We start from the raw sequence: 20,286 nt of genomic DNA, 5'->3' as shown, positions 1-20,286 counted from the left end.
AATTATGGATCCGTTCACTACAAAGTTTATTATAACGCCAATGTTCCTTCAAGATGTTAAATGATTTGACAAACCAGTTTGCTCATTAGCCGAAATTTTATGATATATTGACGGGAAACGGAATCTGCGCATTAGAGAGAAATGCCTTTCCAGCCATGCAGTCACTATGTAAAAAAAAATCAGGACAAGCTAAAGAAATATTAATTTTTTTAATATTCTAACGTAATTATTGCTACGCGAAGGGCCAAAGAAGCGCTCTAATCGAAAGCATGTGTGTTGATACACATGATTTGATACACAAATCATGTGTTGATACACATGATTTATTCATAAGAAAGCATGAAACCGAGGCGAAGAAGAAGCGTCAGCCCGACCTGTGCTGGTAATCAAGGCAAGGTTGATTAAGGCACAGTTAACATATAATCAATTATGAGACTCGAACTCACGACCTTTGGTGTGAATCGAACCCACTTAGAGATATGGGCGAACCAGCCATATTTCCAAGTGGGATTCCAATTGGAATCGTGAGAACTCACTATCTTTGGTGAAAATTAAGACACGCTTTATTAGGATAGCTATAAATAAAATATTCGAACCCGCCACCTTTGGTGTTGATTAGGGTGACGCTAATTAAGGTACAGTTAATTAGGGACGACTTAATTAAGGCACTCAAACCCACAAGCTTTGGTGGGAGAAAACAACACGAAGTAACAGCGCATTAGAAAGAAAATGTCAATTAATGTAACGAACCTCTCGTGAGCGGACTGGCATTCATCTTCTTCCTCTTCGGCATCTGCCAAAGTGAAAGTGGCCTCATTTACTTTAAATTGTGATCTCATCAATTACCCTGAAATCTATGGTGGGGACAGCTACACCTTTTCTCGTACTTCCAATTATTTTCGTTTGGATATAAGATCATGAAGTTTTTTTTTTATTTCCGGCACAAATTATAATCGCAATAGCCAATCCTGACCTTTCTTAAACGATACATTAGCTAACATGGTCGATTTTGTTGTGTCAAGATTCCTGCTCGCCTATGTCCCTGGACCTGACTTCATTATAGTACATCATAGGTATAAGTGTTTCTGTTAAACTTGAGTGGAAATAATTTATTCTAAATTCTCATCGTATTCAAAGATTCATTATTCTAAAGAACAAGTTGAATCCTAGAAACCAAGCTACCTTGCGTCGAGATGAATTTGGGCTCCCAGAAAGCTTCTCCCCTTGAGCCGAATAGTTTGCGCTTACTTGCTTTTATTTCTGTGGGTGGCTTACCGCTCATCAACATATGTAAGCTGAAAGTGTACTCAGCAATCTATTCATTCTTATAGCATTTCTTAAGCAATCGTGCCAAAACACTCAACGACTCGGAAAGCCAAACGCAAAATGACAGTGACCGTGACAGCAACTGTGGGAAGCACTTCCAGTGTTTATTTTTATCTAGCCGATTTGAAGCAAATTTCCAGGGCTTCCCACATTTAATAAAGCCCAGTGGGAAATATGCATTTCTGACTAATACATGTATGCTTGTTTTCTTTGTGTTTTAGACATTACTGTAGGTACTGGTGTGGTCGGCAGGCATTCCGAAATCCGTGAGAGTCAGCTTGCTCTTCGCAGATACCACCGCTGAGAACACTTGTCTAAGAAAGAATATGTCCATCGTGCTTCCTATGTACTAGACATTTAGGTAGCCATTTCTTGCATTTGAAATAGTCTTGGCTTCATATATAGAGAAAGTGGAATGTCAAATGTCAAATTCGCTAGCATTCGCGATGACTGATACTCAGATGTTTCGTATGTGCCTGGCATCATCCCTCTCGTGTTCTAAATGGAAATAAGATGCCTTTATAAAAGCGCGAATAATTTTTCATCGCGTTTCTTTTTTCATGTGCACTGTATACTATAGCTTCAGTTTAATCACGGGGGATTAAGCATGCGCATGAAACCTAAACACATATTAGCGTAGGAATATTCACTACGGTACCATTGCAGGGAGATGCCTTCGTCTTGCAGTGGACATAGAACAGGCTGATGATGATGGTGGTGATGATGATGATGATGACAATGATGATGATGATGACGACGATTATGACCTTATATCGCAGCTGCCTTGCAATTCATTATCTATACCGTCGAAAGGTACAAGCCGAAGTTATACATTTCTCCGTAACATGAAGTTTGCCCTCTAAATAGACTACTTTTGCGTATCGACACAACGAGCAAAAATCGCATATGTATTGTCAGGCTTCAAGAGATCACATTCATCGTTTTACCTTGCGCTATCAATTCTGCCATCGTTGAAACCCATGACGTTGCTTCATTCACCCCCCGTCCCAATCTAAATGCGCCTAATATACCTTATTTGCGCGCTAGCGCAGATCTCTCGTGACAATGAAGGCTCCGCCGAAGAGCACTGGTGGGCTTCGAGAGCATCTGATTTGCCGTCGTTAGCTAGGTGACTTGCAATGAACAAACGAAGACAACCTAAATATTACCCAGGTCTAGCGTTGTTGTTGTAATCCATGTGAATTGGTTAATAAAAGAGAAAGAGACACTTTTCAAATATAAAAACAGAGTGTGCCTTAATCAACTCAATAACCTAGTACTCAATATTGGTGAAAGTAGCGAGAGTAAAGTGCTGCTCGTGCGCGTTTAAATAGTCACGAAGGAACCTGAGCTGCAGATACTTTCCAAAGTGAACTTCTACACAACTGAATATGCTGCGCACAATTGTGCTTATATCGATCGCATGCAAACTGTAATATTATGAAATGTTTATATTTATGCACAGCACATATCACGACACTAACCTACAGCAGTCTTGATGTTTGTACATTCTACCATTCCCCTGCTATGCACAAACGCAAGTACAAAATAAGGTGGATTCACAGTGTGAGATTGCGAAGCTGCGATGTCACGAAGATGAAGGCCATGTATGATGTTTGTCTATACAGCACATCGCTGAATACGTTTACGAATTCTATCCCTCTTGTGTCCAAGTGGCACATAATCTTTCTGGAAGATTAGTCAAAAATGGGTTCATGCCCAGCGGTACATTCATATCCACTGCCCCAAAAATGGGGTAGCACCAATATTAAAAAAGAAATTAGGGAGGTCAAAGAAGCCGCGAAAAATAACGCGCTTCTTGAATAGAAGACGTGTGTACAAAATGTGTATTCTCTTTGGCATTATACGTGTGTCTACGTGGTGAGATTATGAGCGCAGTTTTTTTTCTCGTGATTCTTGCTGAATTACGCAGAACATAGGTGCGTTCATTGCCATCACGTTGTCGGTCGACACGCAATACTATAAAGACAATTTCATGGAGCCCGGCTCGCATGCCTCTACAATGAAAAACTTAAGACCGACCGAGGACCAGCCTCAAACACTGATTTGGTAGGGAAAGAAGCCTTCGCTTTTTAAAAAGATCTTCATGGGGACAACTTTTATTTCTCTATTCAAATACACGTGAAACATGTAAATGCTCTTATTAGACAGCCGCTAAACAAATGTTCTCTTTGTTTGCATTTAATAGAGAAAGGGGAATTCCACCGACTGACCGAAGCAGTAGTTTCATTTGATGGCTCAACTTGCTTAAACAAATTGCCATAAAACTGGGAAGCTTGACAAAAAAATTGAAAAATGAAGTTTTCAATTCAATAACTCTGTAATTCGTAACAACTTTGCCACTCTATAACTATGTCAATTTCGTAGCTATCTCAAGTCAAATTGTTACATTGTCTAAAAGGGTTCTTCAAAAGTTCTACTCACACAGTAGTATATTTGGGAGTGGTAAATCTTGCGCTATAGAGCGGTAGACAATTTCCGTCCGCTATAGATGTATTGTATGTCTAGTTTACAAAATTGAGATATTTTATTGCCACTCAGTTGCAGATTTGTAAACATGGTGCTTTTGTTTTCTGAAATTTTACAGTTCTCAAAGATCTTAAAGAAAATTGATGGCGTAAGAAATAATATATTTTTCCGGCCAATAGATTTTAACATCTTGTTTTGAATGCCACAAATTTCTTAAAATGCACTGCAGTCTATACCAAGAGCAGGATTTCTCTTTTTTTGTGTATTTAGACAGGTGCGCTTGAGATAAATATTCATTTTAACCGTGTGAGGCTCAGCCTACAACTAATACCACGTTCATTGTCTATGTAAAATTTTTGATTTAAGCTTAAAAGCATTAGAAGACCAACTATTACTTTTATGGCAGCCATTTCTTTTATTCCAATGAAAAGCTTACCGGTCAGTGTCCAATTCTGCATTGGTAACGCGAAAAACATATGGAACCTTGTTTTATAAGAAATTTTCTACTTTTAGCCGCGATTGTGTTCATGAAGCCCTGTATTGGAAACTGTAGTAGGTGAGGGCAATAGCAATTGTACGCCGGTATTTATGGGAAGCAGACTATAATGGCGGCCCTCACCATTTCTGTTTATCAAGCTAATGCTGTACGGTTCACTTTTCGCGAACTCTAAAACTATTTCTGCAAAACTACGTGCTTTCGCAGCTTCTTGTCTAACTCCCTTGCTCACGCATAAGTAAATCCAAATTCGTTTTAGTCAAGCCCAGCCAAAATTTAGAAAGAGACATGGCGCTTTTACACCTGAAGCGCCATTCAGCCGTAGCCATGCTTTCGATTTCGCTTTCGGAAGCATGTCGTCTGTGTAATGTCTTAGCTGGAGCCAAGACATTCAGCTCGCGTGCGTGATCAGAATTTAAATCATCACGAACTAGCACGGGAAATGCTGTAATGTGCTCCGACATTCAATGCGGGACACGTTCTGCGATTCCACTCGTTGCGGCAAAAGCAACTCCGCTTGTAAGCGGTAACTTTCCTTAGATAGTACTGCGTATAGAATAAACAGTAAACGCCTAAAAACCTAGTTCAAAACAATTACTGCATACAATGAAGTGGTAAAACACAAAATTACTGAACCGAACAGCTAGGCAGTACTGTACGTAAAAGTATTAACGCACCAACACTTTTAATGCATGATGACATATAGTTTCGGTCGCTGAAGCATACGTGAGAGCACGAAACCAAGGCCCTGGCGGCCTGAAACTTCCCTGCATCTGTGAGACCCGCCGTCAGTGCGATATATAACGTTGCACACGGGGAAATAAAACTCGCAAAAGTCTCGTTTGTGTAACGATCTGGCGCTAATGAGCCCGCTGTAGCCGAGGGCCGCCAGCATGCCACCGCCTTTGGTGTGAGTGTAAAACTGGGTCAGGCTAGAGATTACTCTATAGGTCTGCATTCACCGCTAGTTTGGCGGGACTCATGGGCGACGTTCATGTGAGAACCACCACGAACAGCGAGGATGGCAGAGTGAGGACAATCAAGGACTGAAGCAAAAAAGAAAAAAAAGAGAAAGATAAACAAAGATGAAAAGAACCGTAACCTTCTAAAGTTAGCGAAAATATGGTTTGGCAGTGAGACTGAACCAACTCTTGAATGAAGAAAAACAAAAATGCTGAAAATAATTCACCATTTACAAGAAAATGAAGTTGTGCCACCTCATTTTTTCATAATTATATACTGTTTGAAGCTCATTATGCAAGCCTTACTAGTGTGTTCTCGGAACCACCGTTTGGCAAGGTAATTATACTCTCAAGCGCATTAACACAGAAGGGTCTCTTTGGTGTACCGTGGAGTGGCTTGAGGATGAAAGAAAGAGAACTAAGTCGATGTTAAGACATCGCAGCAGAACAGGAAGCACATACACCGACATAAGAAACTTGCAGGCACATACAAAAAATGAATGCAGAACCAATCTTACAATTACTATCGACGATAATACAATTAGCATTCAAGCAATTTAGCGACATATATTGCTGCAGTCGCGTTTCTTCAAAATTTGTAGTGGTCATTCTGAGATTTCCGTTGCTTTCGCTATATGGGACATACACTGTCTCCGGTATCGGCCCACTTTGATATGGGACTCGGTTGCCAAGGTCACCCATGAGGATGGCAGTATGAGGATGACAGTATGACGACTGTGCGACAATGAGGCAGTGACTAGAATGGAATGAGCAAGAAGGAATGACGTCGATTGAACCACAAAGACGATGTAACGACGGTGGCATCACGCAGTCGTCATCATACAGTCGTGATGCATTTCATCAATTGAATGCATCACGACTGTATGATGACGATTGCGTTATGACGACGGCATGATGAGAGTCAGATGACGAAGCTGGCATGACGACGATACAACAACCATGACGGCATGATGACCCGACGAAATAGCTAGTGGCCCACCCTATGAGACAACTGGGTCACTGGGTCGGTGTAGACGGCGTGACGAGAGTCAGATGACGAAGCTGGAATGCCGACGGTGCAACGACCACGACAGCATCAAGACCACGAGCCTAGTAGCCCACGCTTGTAGGCAACTTGGGCCACTGTGCCGGCGTAAGATGAGACAGACAGACAGACAGACAGACAGACAGACAGACAGACAGACAGACAGACAGACAGACAGACAGACAGACAGACAGACAGACAGACAGACAGACAGACAGACAGACAGACAGACAGACAGACAGACAGACAGACAGACAGACAGACAGACAGACAGACAGACAGACAGACAGACAGACAGATAGATAGATAGATAGATAGATAGATAGATAGATAGATAGATAGATAGATAGATAGATAGATAGATAGATAGATAGATAGATAGATAGATAGATAGATAGATAGATAGATAGATAGATAGGCAGGCAGGCTCGAATGCCTGGAGCAGATAAATAATGCTGATCCCAATAAAAGGCCCCAGCTGGGAACGCTATGAGGGGAAAGAACGCAAGAAAAATGACAGTATGGTCGAACTTATCCTGTGTTAGCAGAAGCGGAAATATGTCTACTACTGTTACAGTCGATGGTACGTAAGTATGAATAGCATAGGCCTCGAGGTTTCATTGATTACCGATGAAAGATTTTAATGCGATTAGTATTCTTTAAGAGATTTATCCATCGGAGGCAGAAGAGCGCTGAATTACCTATGAAAGGAACTCGGATGGAAGGAACGCCGGTACACACATGAAAGACGCTCGGACAGGAAAGCCCCTTTCCTGTATGTGTCTGCGTTCCTTCCGTCTGTGTTCTTTTCGTTGACAATTAAGGGCTATTGTACCTTCATTCTGCCGCACCAACTAGCCCAACGGCTCACGGTTCTACAGCGAACTTTGTCGAATTTGCAGGTGGTCGGTCGGTAGGTCAGTCGGTCGGTGCACGTGCTGTTCTTCAATCAACCTCTTTCATGCCAACATAGGTGAATGGCTACAGTATGCATCTGTTCATACTTTATGTCAGATGTTCTTCATAATAATCAGGTTAACCTATATAATCTACGATGACCACATACAGACAGATCGTAGGATGGCTTTTGCATTATATTAACGTTGCCGATCATCTCCGAAAGATGAATGCACCACCAATAATTTATTCTTGTATGAGATGATTTCAAATCTACAGCGCTTATGTTTATTCATTATATGTCGTGGACACAAATAAAATTTGTTGGTTGTGAATAAAATACTTACTAAAGAACGCTGGATAATTCATGGTGCTGTTTCACAAAGCAGGCCTTGTGATGTGTACAAAATTGTTTTAACATAGCAGTGTTGCCCCTTTGTTTCACTCATGAGACAATTAAGGAGAAGCTGGCATCATTTTTCTATCACCGAAATCTGCCTATTGATTATTATCCTCACGTAGTGCTACTATTGCCATATTTATCTACAAGATTAAGAAAACCACCAACGTCGTCGCTATTTCCGTCGGAGAAAAGAAAAAAAAGATGCTTAGGGACTTCACAAATCTTTTCGCTCGTAAGTGAACTTTGCTATAAACCGGCGGCCTTCGTTAATAATATGTTCAGCACCAGGACTAGCTGAAATTTTCTTTTACGAACAATTCTATAGCGTAACAGCAGTTTGTAAATACAGGCCTTGGTTCGTACTTATACAACTTCTCTTACGTGGCTGGTTTCCGTGATTGGAGATCACCGCGGCGATTGTTCCGTTATCACACCAGTTGCTTGTCATGAGTGCTCTTCGCCTGAGCAGCCGCGAATGCGAAAATAATTTTACTTAAGAGAATTTCCGGGAATACGAGCCCTCATTAGACACCTTCGGCTCGCAAAGACATAAAACAAAGTAACTTGCCTTGTCCCTCCCTGGACTGGCGCTGGATTTCCCAGAAGATGCGAGTATAACAGAGCACGATGACGGCCAGTGGCCCGCCGTAAAGCACCAGCAGGCACAGCAGATTGTACACCTTCTCGTGTGCCGGCGAAGGGAACGAGGCGAACGTCACGCACTGGTAGAAACCCGGCCTCGCTGGATGTTCCATCACGTGGAAGATGAATGCCTGCGACGAAGCGCGTTTGCTTAAGCTTTAGTGTTTGGAAGAACTAGTCCAAGTGCATGAGAAAGATAAGGCAGAAGAAAAGTCTATTGTCACCAAAGACGCAGCATCTGGCATTACCAGTAAAAACGCATTGGCTTCTCTAACTGTAGGAAAACCTGAAAGACAGGGCTTCTGCGATAGGCGCCGCACTACCGATTTGTTATTCGATATGACTTAAGTAACAACGGCGGAGTAACGCTGAAAAGTACGGATTACAGATGGTCTGTTGCGGGGGGTGGGGTTGGGGGAATGAGCAGGGGGAGGGAGGGAACGAGTACGCACGCCTGGGGCGTTCTGTACAAGCCTTAGGAAATACAGAAAATCAATGGCTATGCTAGTTCCAAATGCGAACGCCATTGATTATTGTTACTTTGTTAGCTAGCCAGCCACAACGAAACGACAAATGCAGCGTTTAGCAATGAGTCCTGGCGAGTATGAAACGGCAGCTGCAATCGTGAGAACACAATTGCCTGCTGCACGTAACAAGAGAATTGATGCGTGCGAATTATGTATTATGGGTAAAAAGAAAAAGAAAAATTGCAAGGAATTCTACCACAAAGAAGAAAGAAAAAAGAAAACGAAGCAGACTGCTGCCTGCTAAACAGTTACCGACAAAATTACGTTACAGTACAGTGATTGCGCCTCCAGCCTGTATGAGCATCCGTGTATGAGCGTGTATGACCACTCATGTAACATTAGCTGTCATAGCACAGCACACATTTCAATTCAAGCGAAAATAATGCAATATTCTGCAATAGAACGACGTCATATTTGGAGCTGAGAAGGCACGTTGCGAGAAGCTGCCCTTGCAGTGACGGTACGAAGAAAATTCATTGGGGACAGCTGAAAAACAAGGAATAACAAATAACCTATTCAGCTCCCCGTCTCTTCAAAATCGAGGAATCTATCCAACTTCACCATCCTCAAACAAAAACAAAAAGTGCTGGCTGTCCCGTAATCGAGAGTAGACGTAAGCGTGAAATGGCAACCAGCAAAGCAAATTGGTTGGAGATGATACTAGCTACAATCTTAAAATGGACGGAGTGCATGGTCGCAATGGCACCACCCCACCATACCCCACAGCACTGCACTGCAGCGCGCCATACTGCGCACTGGTCCATATGGACTCTGCCCAGCTGGAAGAAAAGCGCCTGAAGGATGTGCCACGCAGCGTAGCGCCATCTCTCGAGGCGACGCAAACCTGAGCAGCAGAACTCACGCATCCCTGGCGTTCAAAAGAGCACCGGCAACCCTGTGTTAGCGCGAAAAGATGACAATGACGTGTATGGTGCCCTGCATCAGTCTTCTTAACGTCGTTTTTGGAAATGACAAATAAAACTACAGCGTACTAGAAACCATAGCTTCAGTGATAGTGCGAACAAACATTAAAGAGGACTCGGAAGGAACAGTTTTTGCGACTTGATTGGACCGTTACTAACGTATTTAATGTCGTCCTGTATACGAATGGTTGAAGGCGAGAAACCGCATTTTCTTATTTTGACCAGTTGCCCGGATGATCTCGTTTTGTTCTCGCAACTTACCCGAATGTTCTTGTTTGAGTGCCCGGAAAACGGCTGTGGCTTATGGCTCAAGGTCACTTGAAGGTCGACGAAAACGGGAGCTAAAACCATTTCATGCTTGAAATGCACTGGTTAAGCAGGCCCCTTTCGCCCTACTGCAGAAGGCCTGCTTGCTCGGTACTTTGATTCAAGAAATTCAAGGTAACAAAAGCAATATAGTTATTTAGCCGCCTACGTAATCATATGGAAAATTTAGTAGCAAGCAACCAAGTAACACAAATACAACTTATAGCCATGAATGCCATGCCACAATTCATAGTTCGTGAAATGGATCCCCAGCCAGTGTCACAGCAAGGCCACTTTTACATCTTCCCAAACATACACACGCAATCCAGAACTAGTGCGAAGTTATGTACTTTTGATGCATACGCCGATTATGTATTTCTTTTTTCTTTTTTTCATGCATGTTCTTCATGGTATTACTAAGACAAGGATAGATTATTGCGCAAGTATTATTAGGTTAACAGTTAGTCTGATAACTGCCTTAACACCACTTCTGTCGCACTAAGAAAAAAATACGACCATGCGAATAGTTCTACAAATTTAGCACTAGTGGTGCCCTGCATGGATGAATGAGCCATTATTTGCCTTTGTGCATCTTGCCGGCGTGACTTACTGGGCATATCCTTCCGGGCAGTAAAATCACCTGAATAACAGGATGCTTCGTGAACTGCTGTTTTTTTCTCCTTCCAAAGTGTTCTTCTTTTATCCCTAGTGCTGAAACTGAAAACGCCAAGCACGATTAAATACCGCGTTTCAGCGAACCCTTTCAAAAATTTTTAAACGTTGCCGCTGACAGATAGCACGATTCTAGTTTTTGAGCTGGTCTATTCGAAGAGGCGGACATCATTTGCACAACGAAATGATATGCGTAACCGATTAATTAACCAATATTAACTAATCAGGTGCTTAACTAATTACCTTATGGCCCACATTTCAATTTACAAGTTCACGATTACAATTACATTACGATTACGATTACAATTACGATTACGATTACGATTACAATTTACAAGGCGGATCCACTCTTAACGAATTCTCGGGGTGACACCAGTTTCGGGATATTCCCAAACTGTGCGAAGAAATGCATTGGCGTTCCAGTTAACATTTCTGCTTGAATGCATAAAACGGCGTTTTGTTCGGAAAGTAACTGGAATGCCTATGCATTTCTTCGCAAAGGTCAGGAATTCATATTTGGAAACTGGTGTTATCCTGAGAATTTGTTTCAAGTGGATTGGCCTTGCGAACTCAAGCGCTAGAATTTGGAAATTGCAACATGCGCCATAATGTATATAGTTAAAATGTAATTAGTAACTTTTTGTGATTTAGTCGATTATGCATTTCAATTTTTTGTGTGAGTAATGTCCGCCTCTTCGAACAGACCAGCTCATGAACCAGAATTATGCTATCTCTCACAGGCACCCTTTAAACATTTTTGAAAGGGTTCGTTGGAACACCCTGTATCTGGAAACAACACAGATTTCCCTTTTAAGCCGAAAGCCTTAAGAGGCAACTCCGGCGATTTGTCGGTGTCCACTGATGTTATTAAAATTTTGCATATATGTTCTCTTTTGCATTCTGGTTATTTGTGCCAAAATGTATGGTTGCAAGCCATTTACGTTTCCTGAAAATGAGTTTTAAAAATTGGTTGCGTTCCGGACTCGTGTAATTTTTAACTGGTCACCCTGCGTTTGCGACGTCAGAGTCTACACCGCCCTTGTCGCTGAAGTCGTCGCTTAAATCGCCGCTGTCTAGTTCGGAAACTGTAAAAACTTCCTGTGTCTTCAGGAGACAGCATCAGCTTCACTTCTTTGGTGTTAGCGCCACGTGTACTGCGTGTTCAGCACGCGTTCTGCGTGCTTACATTATGGTAGTGTAAGACCTGACGTCATTCACTCATCGTGACTTCACACGAAGCAGATAGCCATTTTGGTTTCGGTGACTCGTTTATTGGCTATTGAAAATTATTGATGAAGTTGCAATACCATTTGAAAATGACAATATCCTAATATGGTTAAAGAAACGCTGGAGTTGCCCTTTAAGCGGCTCGTTGCAATGGCTCATACCCGAAAAAAGCGGTGTCTAGTCAAGTGAGACAAAAAATATCATCATAAGGAATGCCTCATGCCCCCTTAAGCAAGGAAATATGCAATGGCTGAATATGAATGAAGAAACGAGAGAAAGAGAGAAGAAAAGAACTAAAGAACGAAAAAAGGAAGGAACGAAAGACGGAAGAAAGAAGAAACAAGAGAATAAATAAATAAATAAATAAATAAATAGATAAATAAATAAATAGATAAATAAATAGATAAATAAATTAAGAAAGAACCTTTAGGTAGTGCATTTGGTGCTTCCATGTGTCGTTGAGGAGGAGGATGTAAAGCGCCATGCGTTTACTTCACACTGCAGCTCGTTATGTCCTCCAAGAAGTCTGACCCCTCCGATCGTATTGCTTAGTGCACTACCACGTGTGCAGGAGGCTCTCGCCTTCCCGTGCTGCAGGAGTGTAACATGCTGGCGAACCTTTCCGAGTGTGTGGCAGGAACAATATTTAAATGGTATGTTTCAATACATCGTAAGGATGGAAGTTACACTGTTGATAAGCACCCCAAATTATCTAGAGAAGCTATAGAAATCTCCTGAATAAGAATAGTGGAGAGAGAGAAATATATTCCGCCTTCATTTCACCCTGTGAAAGTGGACGCACAGCAAAGCTATTGTCGACGATACATCACCCCAACTGACGTTAGACGACGTTAGACAACTACAGACTGTCGATCTAGCGCACGCTTTGCCACATATGCAACGGGCTGAGCATCCATGCATCAAGGACAGATGCATTGTGTGCACACCTGCGTCACACGCGCACGCACGTCTGCCGAAGTGCAGCATACATCCTCGTCCTTCTAGGCGCTCCGCCAAGCGTAAGTGCCTTATTGAAATAAAGGAATTTTCCAAACTAAATTGCGGCAGAAAATTCGCTGCCGACAAGCTGCAGACAGGATAGCTTCGGATTGTAATTCGAATGTAGGAGAAAACACGTTTCTATTCCGCGGTAATTCAACGACAAAGCTCTTTTTCAGCTGCGGCTTGAGGCATGTCTGAGTGGCCGCGGCCGCTAGGTGGCGGCAAAGTTTTCGGATGAGTTTTCATTGTTTAACCTAGGTAGGATATTAGGCAGTATAGTAGCAAGAGCTTGGTGGCGCAACCCACCGCCCCGTTCGAAAGCAGACGCTCATAATATCCATCCATCCATCCGAGCATGAGCCGATGAAAACTGCCGACCAACTAGAGTCGAAGAGCTTTGCTGTAAAGCTTATTTTTTTGCGTGAAACATTGCAGCGGGGTGTTCCCCGCCAGGACGCCTCGTTAGTCGAGGGAGCCCTCAGTCGACGAGTCTATTATCCGCAGCCGCACACGCGCGCTCTCCTGACCAGATCGAACTGCTCTCGGGAGCCGACGCTGGACAGCAAAGCTTGTCACTGTTGTGGGTTTGCACGTAGGTCGCGCGCTATAGATTTTGTCAATTGGCATGCCCATGCAGCGCGGTAAAGCGTGACTAGTGCGTGTAAGATCGGTATCAGCCGTGCGGTGTAGAGGCAGAAGGGAGACGTTTGAGACGAAATTAAAAGAGGGGGGACCAGCGTGGATTATGCATGCCTCCAAAAAAAATCTACGCTGCGCTCTGTTTTCGGACTCAATAAAGACTCCGCCGTGCTAATAGGAGACTAAAACCCGCATTCGTTCCCTTCGAAATCTCGTAGAGTCTCGCTAGCACCATGTACTTATCCATGGTAAACATGAGGGTGCGGGATCAGTTCCCAGACGCGGGGGACGCATTTGATGGGCACGAATGCAAAAAGGCCCCTTCTCTATAGAGGACCCCAACTGGTCGAAAATAATCCGGAGCGCCCCACTATCGTGGCATGCCGTATAGGCATGCCGTATACGGCATGTCAAATAATTATATTGTAGTTCTGGCACGTACAACCTCAGAATTTAATTTAGTTTTTACCTTTCCACGCTGGTAATTGCTCCGACCTCTGCTCTCGTTTAAATTGAAATTTGAATAGGGATTTAGTTTAACACGTGTGTTTACGCTATATTGCGAAAAAGTAACGCACGACAAAAGACATCGCTAGAGGCCACTAAATTTGAGCTCCGCGTCCTCCTGCACAACCGTAGAATGACGAAAGACGGCATAATACCGTGCTTTGTCTTCAGGATTTAAACTGAGCGTTTCATCAACACTGTATTTTTGATGTACGCAACCTATGTCTTCCGCCTTCGGTGTCCCTGGGCAAGGGATGGCTGGTCAGGTGTAGTTCAGATCGAGCTCTCCCGGTCTCTTCAATAGCGCACGCTGTGCGCTATTGAAGGTGTCCATTCTATTTAGCAGAACAAGAATCGGCTGCTTTGTTAGTTTATTCGATTGTTTCTGCTCCCGTTAACAGTGCCTGTAAAACCCAAAGCACGGACCTTTGTTAGGTAGCAGATTCTTGAAGAAATTTCGTTAGTATGCTCCAAGAATACATTGAACTAGGGCCCTATAACGTAAAACTATTCCAATATCTTTTTATCCCGATCTCCTGACGTCAAATTTGCGTAACCGCCGACGCTAGCATCAGGCGGTCGCCCGCAGGGTTGTCTGAACAGACCAATCAAACGCCCTCGTCGTTGATAGGAGGTCACTTTTGTTTGCTTGAAAAGCGAATAACATTGCCTACACTGAGCGGCTTGCTTGTCTAATTGGCTGACAAGAAGCGAGGAGCACACTCAAGTGGAGAGGGATTCGATAGGGCCCAGCCACTGCACTGAAAATCGATAACCGCATGAAGAGGGTGGTGCCGGCGTCTGCGATTGGTCCGCTTTCCCTTACTTAACTTGCAGTGGCTGGTCGAAAATCACGGCGGCATGCAACGGAAGCTTAAGAATGACGCTAAAACGGATTTTCAGCAACGAAGAGTTGGCAGAACGAGGTCGTAAGTGTGCGTAAATTGCTCGAAAATGTTGCACGGCCACGCAAAAAGCTTTATTATACGCAAATAAACCCATGCTCTCCGGCAGGTGCGAGTAGCCAGTGCCTGAGCGATCGGCGGCAGCCCTCTTTTATTCATTTCGGAACGGTGCAGCCTGCGGCTATTCAGAAGTAAATTCAGTTTTGTTCGGCATAATAATGCATCTTTAATGCGTACACGTCACTTTCACGCGTGAGTTCTTGCGGTTTTGTGGCGTCGCGTGACAGGCAGGTGAAGTAGGTGCAGCCCGAAAACGTTTGACCAATAGGCGAGTGCTAATGGCGAAAAGGCGTCGAATCACAAATAACCATTTTTCTATCGTTCGGTGAAATCATGCATAATCAGTGTGTACACGTCATGTCAGAGGGGGAGTGATCGCGGTTTTCGTGACATCATGTGACAGGCAGGTGAAGTGGGGGTGGTCCAAAAAAGCTTTTGACCAATCGCGGACGGCTGATTGCAGATTTGGAATAGAAAAGTTTGGAATACCTTTATGTTATAGCACCCCTATATTACTATACTGTGCCGTTTACGCGATGATTGAATGACAGACTGAAGCTATAATGTTGAAGGCAGATTAAAATTAAAGTACGTCTGCCGTATGCGCTAGAGCGCAATTTCACTCTCCTGTAAATTTCCCCTTCATGATCAGGGCCCTCTGTGTGTAATTGACCTATGTAAACGTATTCTTTCGCAGCCTCTATAGAGGCTGACTGGCGATCCTGAACTCTTGTTCCCTTGCCACGCTGATGATCATTATCTTTGTTTTCTGCATATTAATCTTCAACCGCTCTCACACACTCTCTCTGTTAAGGCACTCAATCATTTGTTGCAAGTCGTCCCCAGTGTTGCTGAACAGGACAATGTCATCTACAAACCCAAGGCTGCAGAGATATTCGCCGCTGATCCTTACTCCTAAGCCGTCCCAATTTAACAGCTTGAATACGTCTTGCAAGCATGCAGTGAACAGCATTGGAGAGATTTTGTCTCCTTGTCTGACCCTTTTTTTATGGGTATCTGCTTACTTTTCTTGTGGAGAATTAGGGTAGCTGTGGAATCTTTGTAGATATTTGCCCAGATATTTACGTAACCCTCCTCTACTGCTTGATCATGTAATGCCTCTATGACTGCTGGTATCTCTACTGAATCAAATGCCTTTTCGTAATCTATGGAATCCATGTAGAGAGGCTGATTCTACTCTACAGATTTCTCGATAACCTGATTGATTGCGTGAATATGATTCATCGTACAGTATCCCTTCCTGAAGCTAGACGGTTCCGTTGGTTGATTGAAGTCAAGTGTTGCCCTTATTCTATTGAAAATTACCTTGGTGAATATTTTATGCAATACTGGAAGTAAGCTAATGGGCCTATAATTTTTTAGTTCTTTAACGTCTCCCTTTTTGTGGACTAGTATAACTTTGGCATTCTTCCAGTTCTCTGGGACCCTTGAAGTCGTGACACATTTTGCATAGAGGGTCGCAAGCTTTTAACGCATGATGTCTCTCTCCTCTATCTTTGATTAAATCGACTGTTATTCCATCTTCTCCTGCCGCCTTTCCTCGTTTCATGTCTTCAAAGGCATTTCTAACTTCATCGCAAGCTATAGAAGGAGTCTCTGTAACCTGTTCATAACTACTTTCAGTTTAGGTACCCTAGCTTCTCTGGGTATTGTACAGGTGAGTATAGAATTCTTCCGCTGATTCTACTACATCTTTGAAATTGCCAATGACATTACCCTGCTTATCCTTCAGTGTGTACATCCTGGCTTGTCCTATGCCACGTTTTCTTCTCACTGATTTCATGCTGCGCCCATTTATTACTGCTTCCTCAGTCTTTCTTACGTTACAATTTTGAATATCCTTTATTTTCGCCTTGGGGCTGAGTTTTGACAATTCCGCGAATTCTACCTCATCTCTTGAGTTGAACTGTTTCATTTTTTGTCATTCGTTGCTTGGGGGAGCTTACCTACTGGTTTGCTTGGTGCGTTGCCTCCCACTTCAAGTGCTGCTTCTGAAGCCAGCCTAGTTACGGTTTCATTCATTACCTCTATATCATCTACATCTCGCTGTTCTAAGGCGCATATTTGCTTGCAAGTACCAGCGAGAATTGGTCCGCTTTTGTCCTTACTGCGTCTAGGTTGGCCTGTTTCTCCTCGAACAATTTTACTCTTTTTCTCTTCAAATTCAGGCGAATCCTAGACTTCGGTAACCTATGATCACTGCACTTTACCCTACCTAATATTTCTACATCCTGCACTATGCTGGAATCTGCAGAAAGTATGAAATCGATTTCATCCCTTGTTTCACCATTAGGGTTTTTCCAGGTCCACTTCTTGTTGCTACGCTTTCTGAAGAACGCATTCATTATTCATAGCTTATTCCTTTGCGCGAATTCTACCAACATATCTCCTCTAGTGTTTCTAGAACCGACGCCGTAGTTCCGACTGCTTGTTCAGAAGCCTGCTTTTTTGCAACTTTTCCATTGAAGTTGCCCATTATACAGTATACTGAGTTTGCACTTCTCTCATGGCTAATTCCACATCTTCCTAAAACTGATAGACTTCATCATCATCAATACTGGAGGTTGGAGCATAGGCTTGTACCTCCTTTAATCTACAGTTCTTATTAAGTATTATTTCGACTACTGCTGACCTTTCATGAATGCTCTAGAATTCGGCAATGTTGCCCGCTATGTCCTTATGTATTAGGAATTCTGCCCCGTATAACTTCCTATCTGGGAGTCCTCAATAACAGATCACGTCGCCGTTCGTCAGCACTGTATACGCTATGCGTTTACAAAAAATTATTTATTGCCACGCTTTGTGATTGCTTTCAAATTGTTAGCATTATGTCAACGTAGTCTTTTAACTGATCAAAACGCGCTGCATTGGCTATTCAGACTTGGGGCACTACAACAGGCAATACATTAATTCTACATTCGGATGCGAGGTTGGCACTCGTAAAAATGGTGGTGACACTAAAAAATAACCTAAGATATAAAAGCAATATGCTCTTGACTGACCAGGGAGGCAAAGTTTCAGCTATGGCGTCTTCCGATATCTCACTCGCATGCTCCCGTGAAAGCATCGAAGCACTCTGCTTGTTTAACGACGGAACATGTGAAATTCGTGCTGTGCAGACAGTGGTAAGGCCCAAGTATAAATACAATCAACCCTTAACTATTTCCAAAGTCCTATACGTGCTATTTTTCTCAAGCTCATCGTGCTGGTGTGCAAGCTTTACCGTCGCTGGCTGCTCACGTGGCCGCACCTGTGTACGAACCATCTGCAGGCATGACGGCGCTCCCTCAACTTACTATAAATAAACATGGCATGTAACTGGAGCAAGTGTGTGCACAAAGAAAGTTCTTTGACGGGCCAACAGATGAAGTCATTAGCGGCAGGGCCGTTATGATGAAAGCGGCATACCGGCGATGAGCTCCTGCGTAGGCAAGCTTCTTGATGCTCACCTGCGGCAAACACTTGGCGCGTAAGGAGACAGTGTCGTCCCAGACAGGCCGTGAAATCGAGCACATGCCCACTATTGTACAGTGCGATTTCCTTGCCCACACTGACGCTGCAGAAGTAACTATCTGGGACCCGCACAAGCGGCAAATCGTACGCGCACACGTCAGTCATGCCTGCAGTGGAAGTAGGCGTCTCCGGCACGAGGCCAGCCTGCGGTTCCAACGGCCGCCGATACGCGGCTTTCAGTGGCGCCCCACCTCACCAGTTCTTCTAACCTCACTAAGGCCAATGTTATCCCAAACAATACCTGATATTTCCTCAAAGTGTGCTGCTAAGTTAGCATCCCTCGAAAGAGTTTGGATATTAAAGGCTGCAAGGCTAAGTTGGTGTTAGTTGAGCCAGTTGATGATGTCGCCATACCAAAGATAACTAGAATGAACAAATGGACATATTTATGTCAGTGTCATATACCCGGGAATAATTATTGACATTCGAGCCAAACGAGGTGCTGGAGGGCACATACATTGTTTTTATAACATGACAATTTTTGGAGGAACACAGCAAAGTTGTACACTTATATAAAACATGTTATAGCCGACGTCTGCAACAAGGTGCCATTACAAGCGCCAGGAAGATATAGAAATACAAAATTTCAGTGACCACAACACGTGACCCAACCATGAGAGCTCTCAGCATATCAACGAAGTATTGCACGATGATGTCAGCATCATCGCAAAATGCAGGGGCCGTCGAACACACTACTGTGCAGATATCTATAGTAAAGCAGCTCAGAACTAAACTTATCAATGTCAGCAACATAAAGGGAAAGACAGGATTGGAAAGAACCAAAAAGACTTCTAAGCAGATTGCTTCCACACTGATGGGACTGTTTTCTGCAGCTAGTTTAGCACGGAGTAATGTAATAGCTATCGATAATATTACTATTACTGCTTTTGCGCACTTGCGCCGGAACTACCCTCTTTTCCTTTGTGGTATGTCATGTCTGCCGAAGGACGAATCCCAACATAAAAACGTAACGATTCTTTATTCGACTAACGATGGCAGCGGACGGGCATACCAACGCTACGTTCGTCCCAGTCGCGGAAGGTAGAAAAGCGGTCTTTCTCAGCCAGGCAGCCTGTTTTTATAGCCACCGTCGGTGGCGCATACCTCGAATGACGGGGCGGTGACACTATGTTTTGTCGACCATGCAGTCCAGCGTTCAGCTGTGTTATGCTGGGCCAGATGATAAGAAGACGGAGGGTGCGCAGAAATATGCGCGGAGTGTGTCACCACACCCTCTTTTCTTGGGACTGTTTCTTGCATTCTGTCGAGCTTATGCCAAGGTGATTGCACGTCAAATAGAGCAGTCGTTACGGCTTTCTTTCCGTGATGCGAAGGCATTTGCCGGTTGATTGTTCTGTTCCGAAGAAACGTTTTCTCTCACCGAGCCACTCCATTATGAAATTGCCGGCAGCCATAAATGCTTTGTCTGGCTAAGTGCACATTGCACTGCAAGCATATACGAGGTTTCTAAGATCATATGAGTGCAGTGTCAGTTGTTTGTTTTTCTATTAGTGCTCAAAGGTTTCTCGAATGACTTCCCAGAGCATGCAAGGCACTTTTACCACTATCAGGTCAGTAAAAGCCCCTTATAGCAGCAATCGCTTTTTCCGTGTGTCTGCTGCTTAAGAAGAATAAGTGCACATATTTACAAGTTCGCCAAATAAGCTGGATGCCTAGTGAGTTTCCACATCGGAATGGTAAACATGGTCTCACGACCTTTCGA

General features: G+C 43.5%; 1 protein-coding gene and 1 long non-coding RNA gene across 2 annotated transcripts in view; one reads left to right on the top strand and one right to left on the bottom strand.

Annotated features, from left to right (window-relative positions):
* Nucleotides 1–20,286, bottom strand: part of LOC126542641 (adipokinetic hormone/corazonin-related peptide receptor variant I-like) — a 152,096-nt gene that overhangs the window by 18,158 nt on the left and 113,652 nt on the right. The window contains exon 2 of the mRNA XM_072286376.1: nt 8,184–8,392. Within this exon, the coding sequence (XP_072142477.1) occupies nt 8,184–8,392 (209 nt within the window). The remainder of the gene's footprint in view (nt 1–8,183; nt 8,393–20,286) is intronic.
* The window catches only part of LOC140216083 (uncharacterized), a 206,157-nt gene that overhangs the window by 119,484 nt on the left and 66,387 nt on the right, over nt 1–20,286 (top strand). The window lies entirely within an intron of this gene.

The sequence above is a fragment of the Dermacentor andersoni genome, chromosome 2 (genome assembly GCF_023375885.2).
Source record: "Dermacentor andersoni chromosome 2, qqDerAnde1_hic_scaffold, whole genome shotgun sequence".
In the NCBI taxonomy this organism is placed as follows: Eukaryota; Metazoa; Arthropoda; class Arachnida; order Ixodida; family Ixodidae; genus Dermacentor; species Dermacentor andersoni.
The sequence above is the reverse complement of the archived record's forward strand: the minus strand, read 5'-3'. Positions and strand labels throughout refer to the sequence as shown.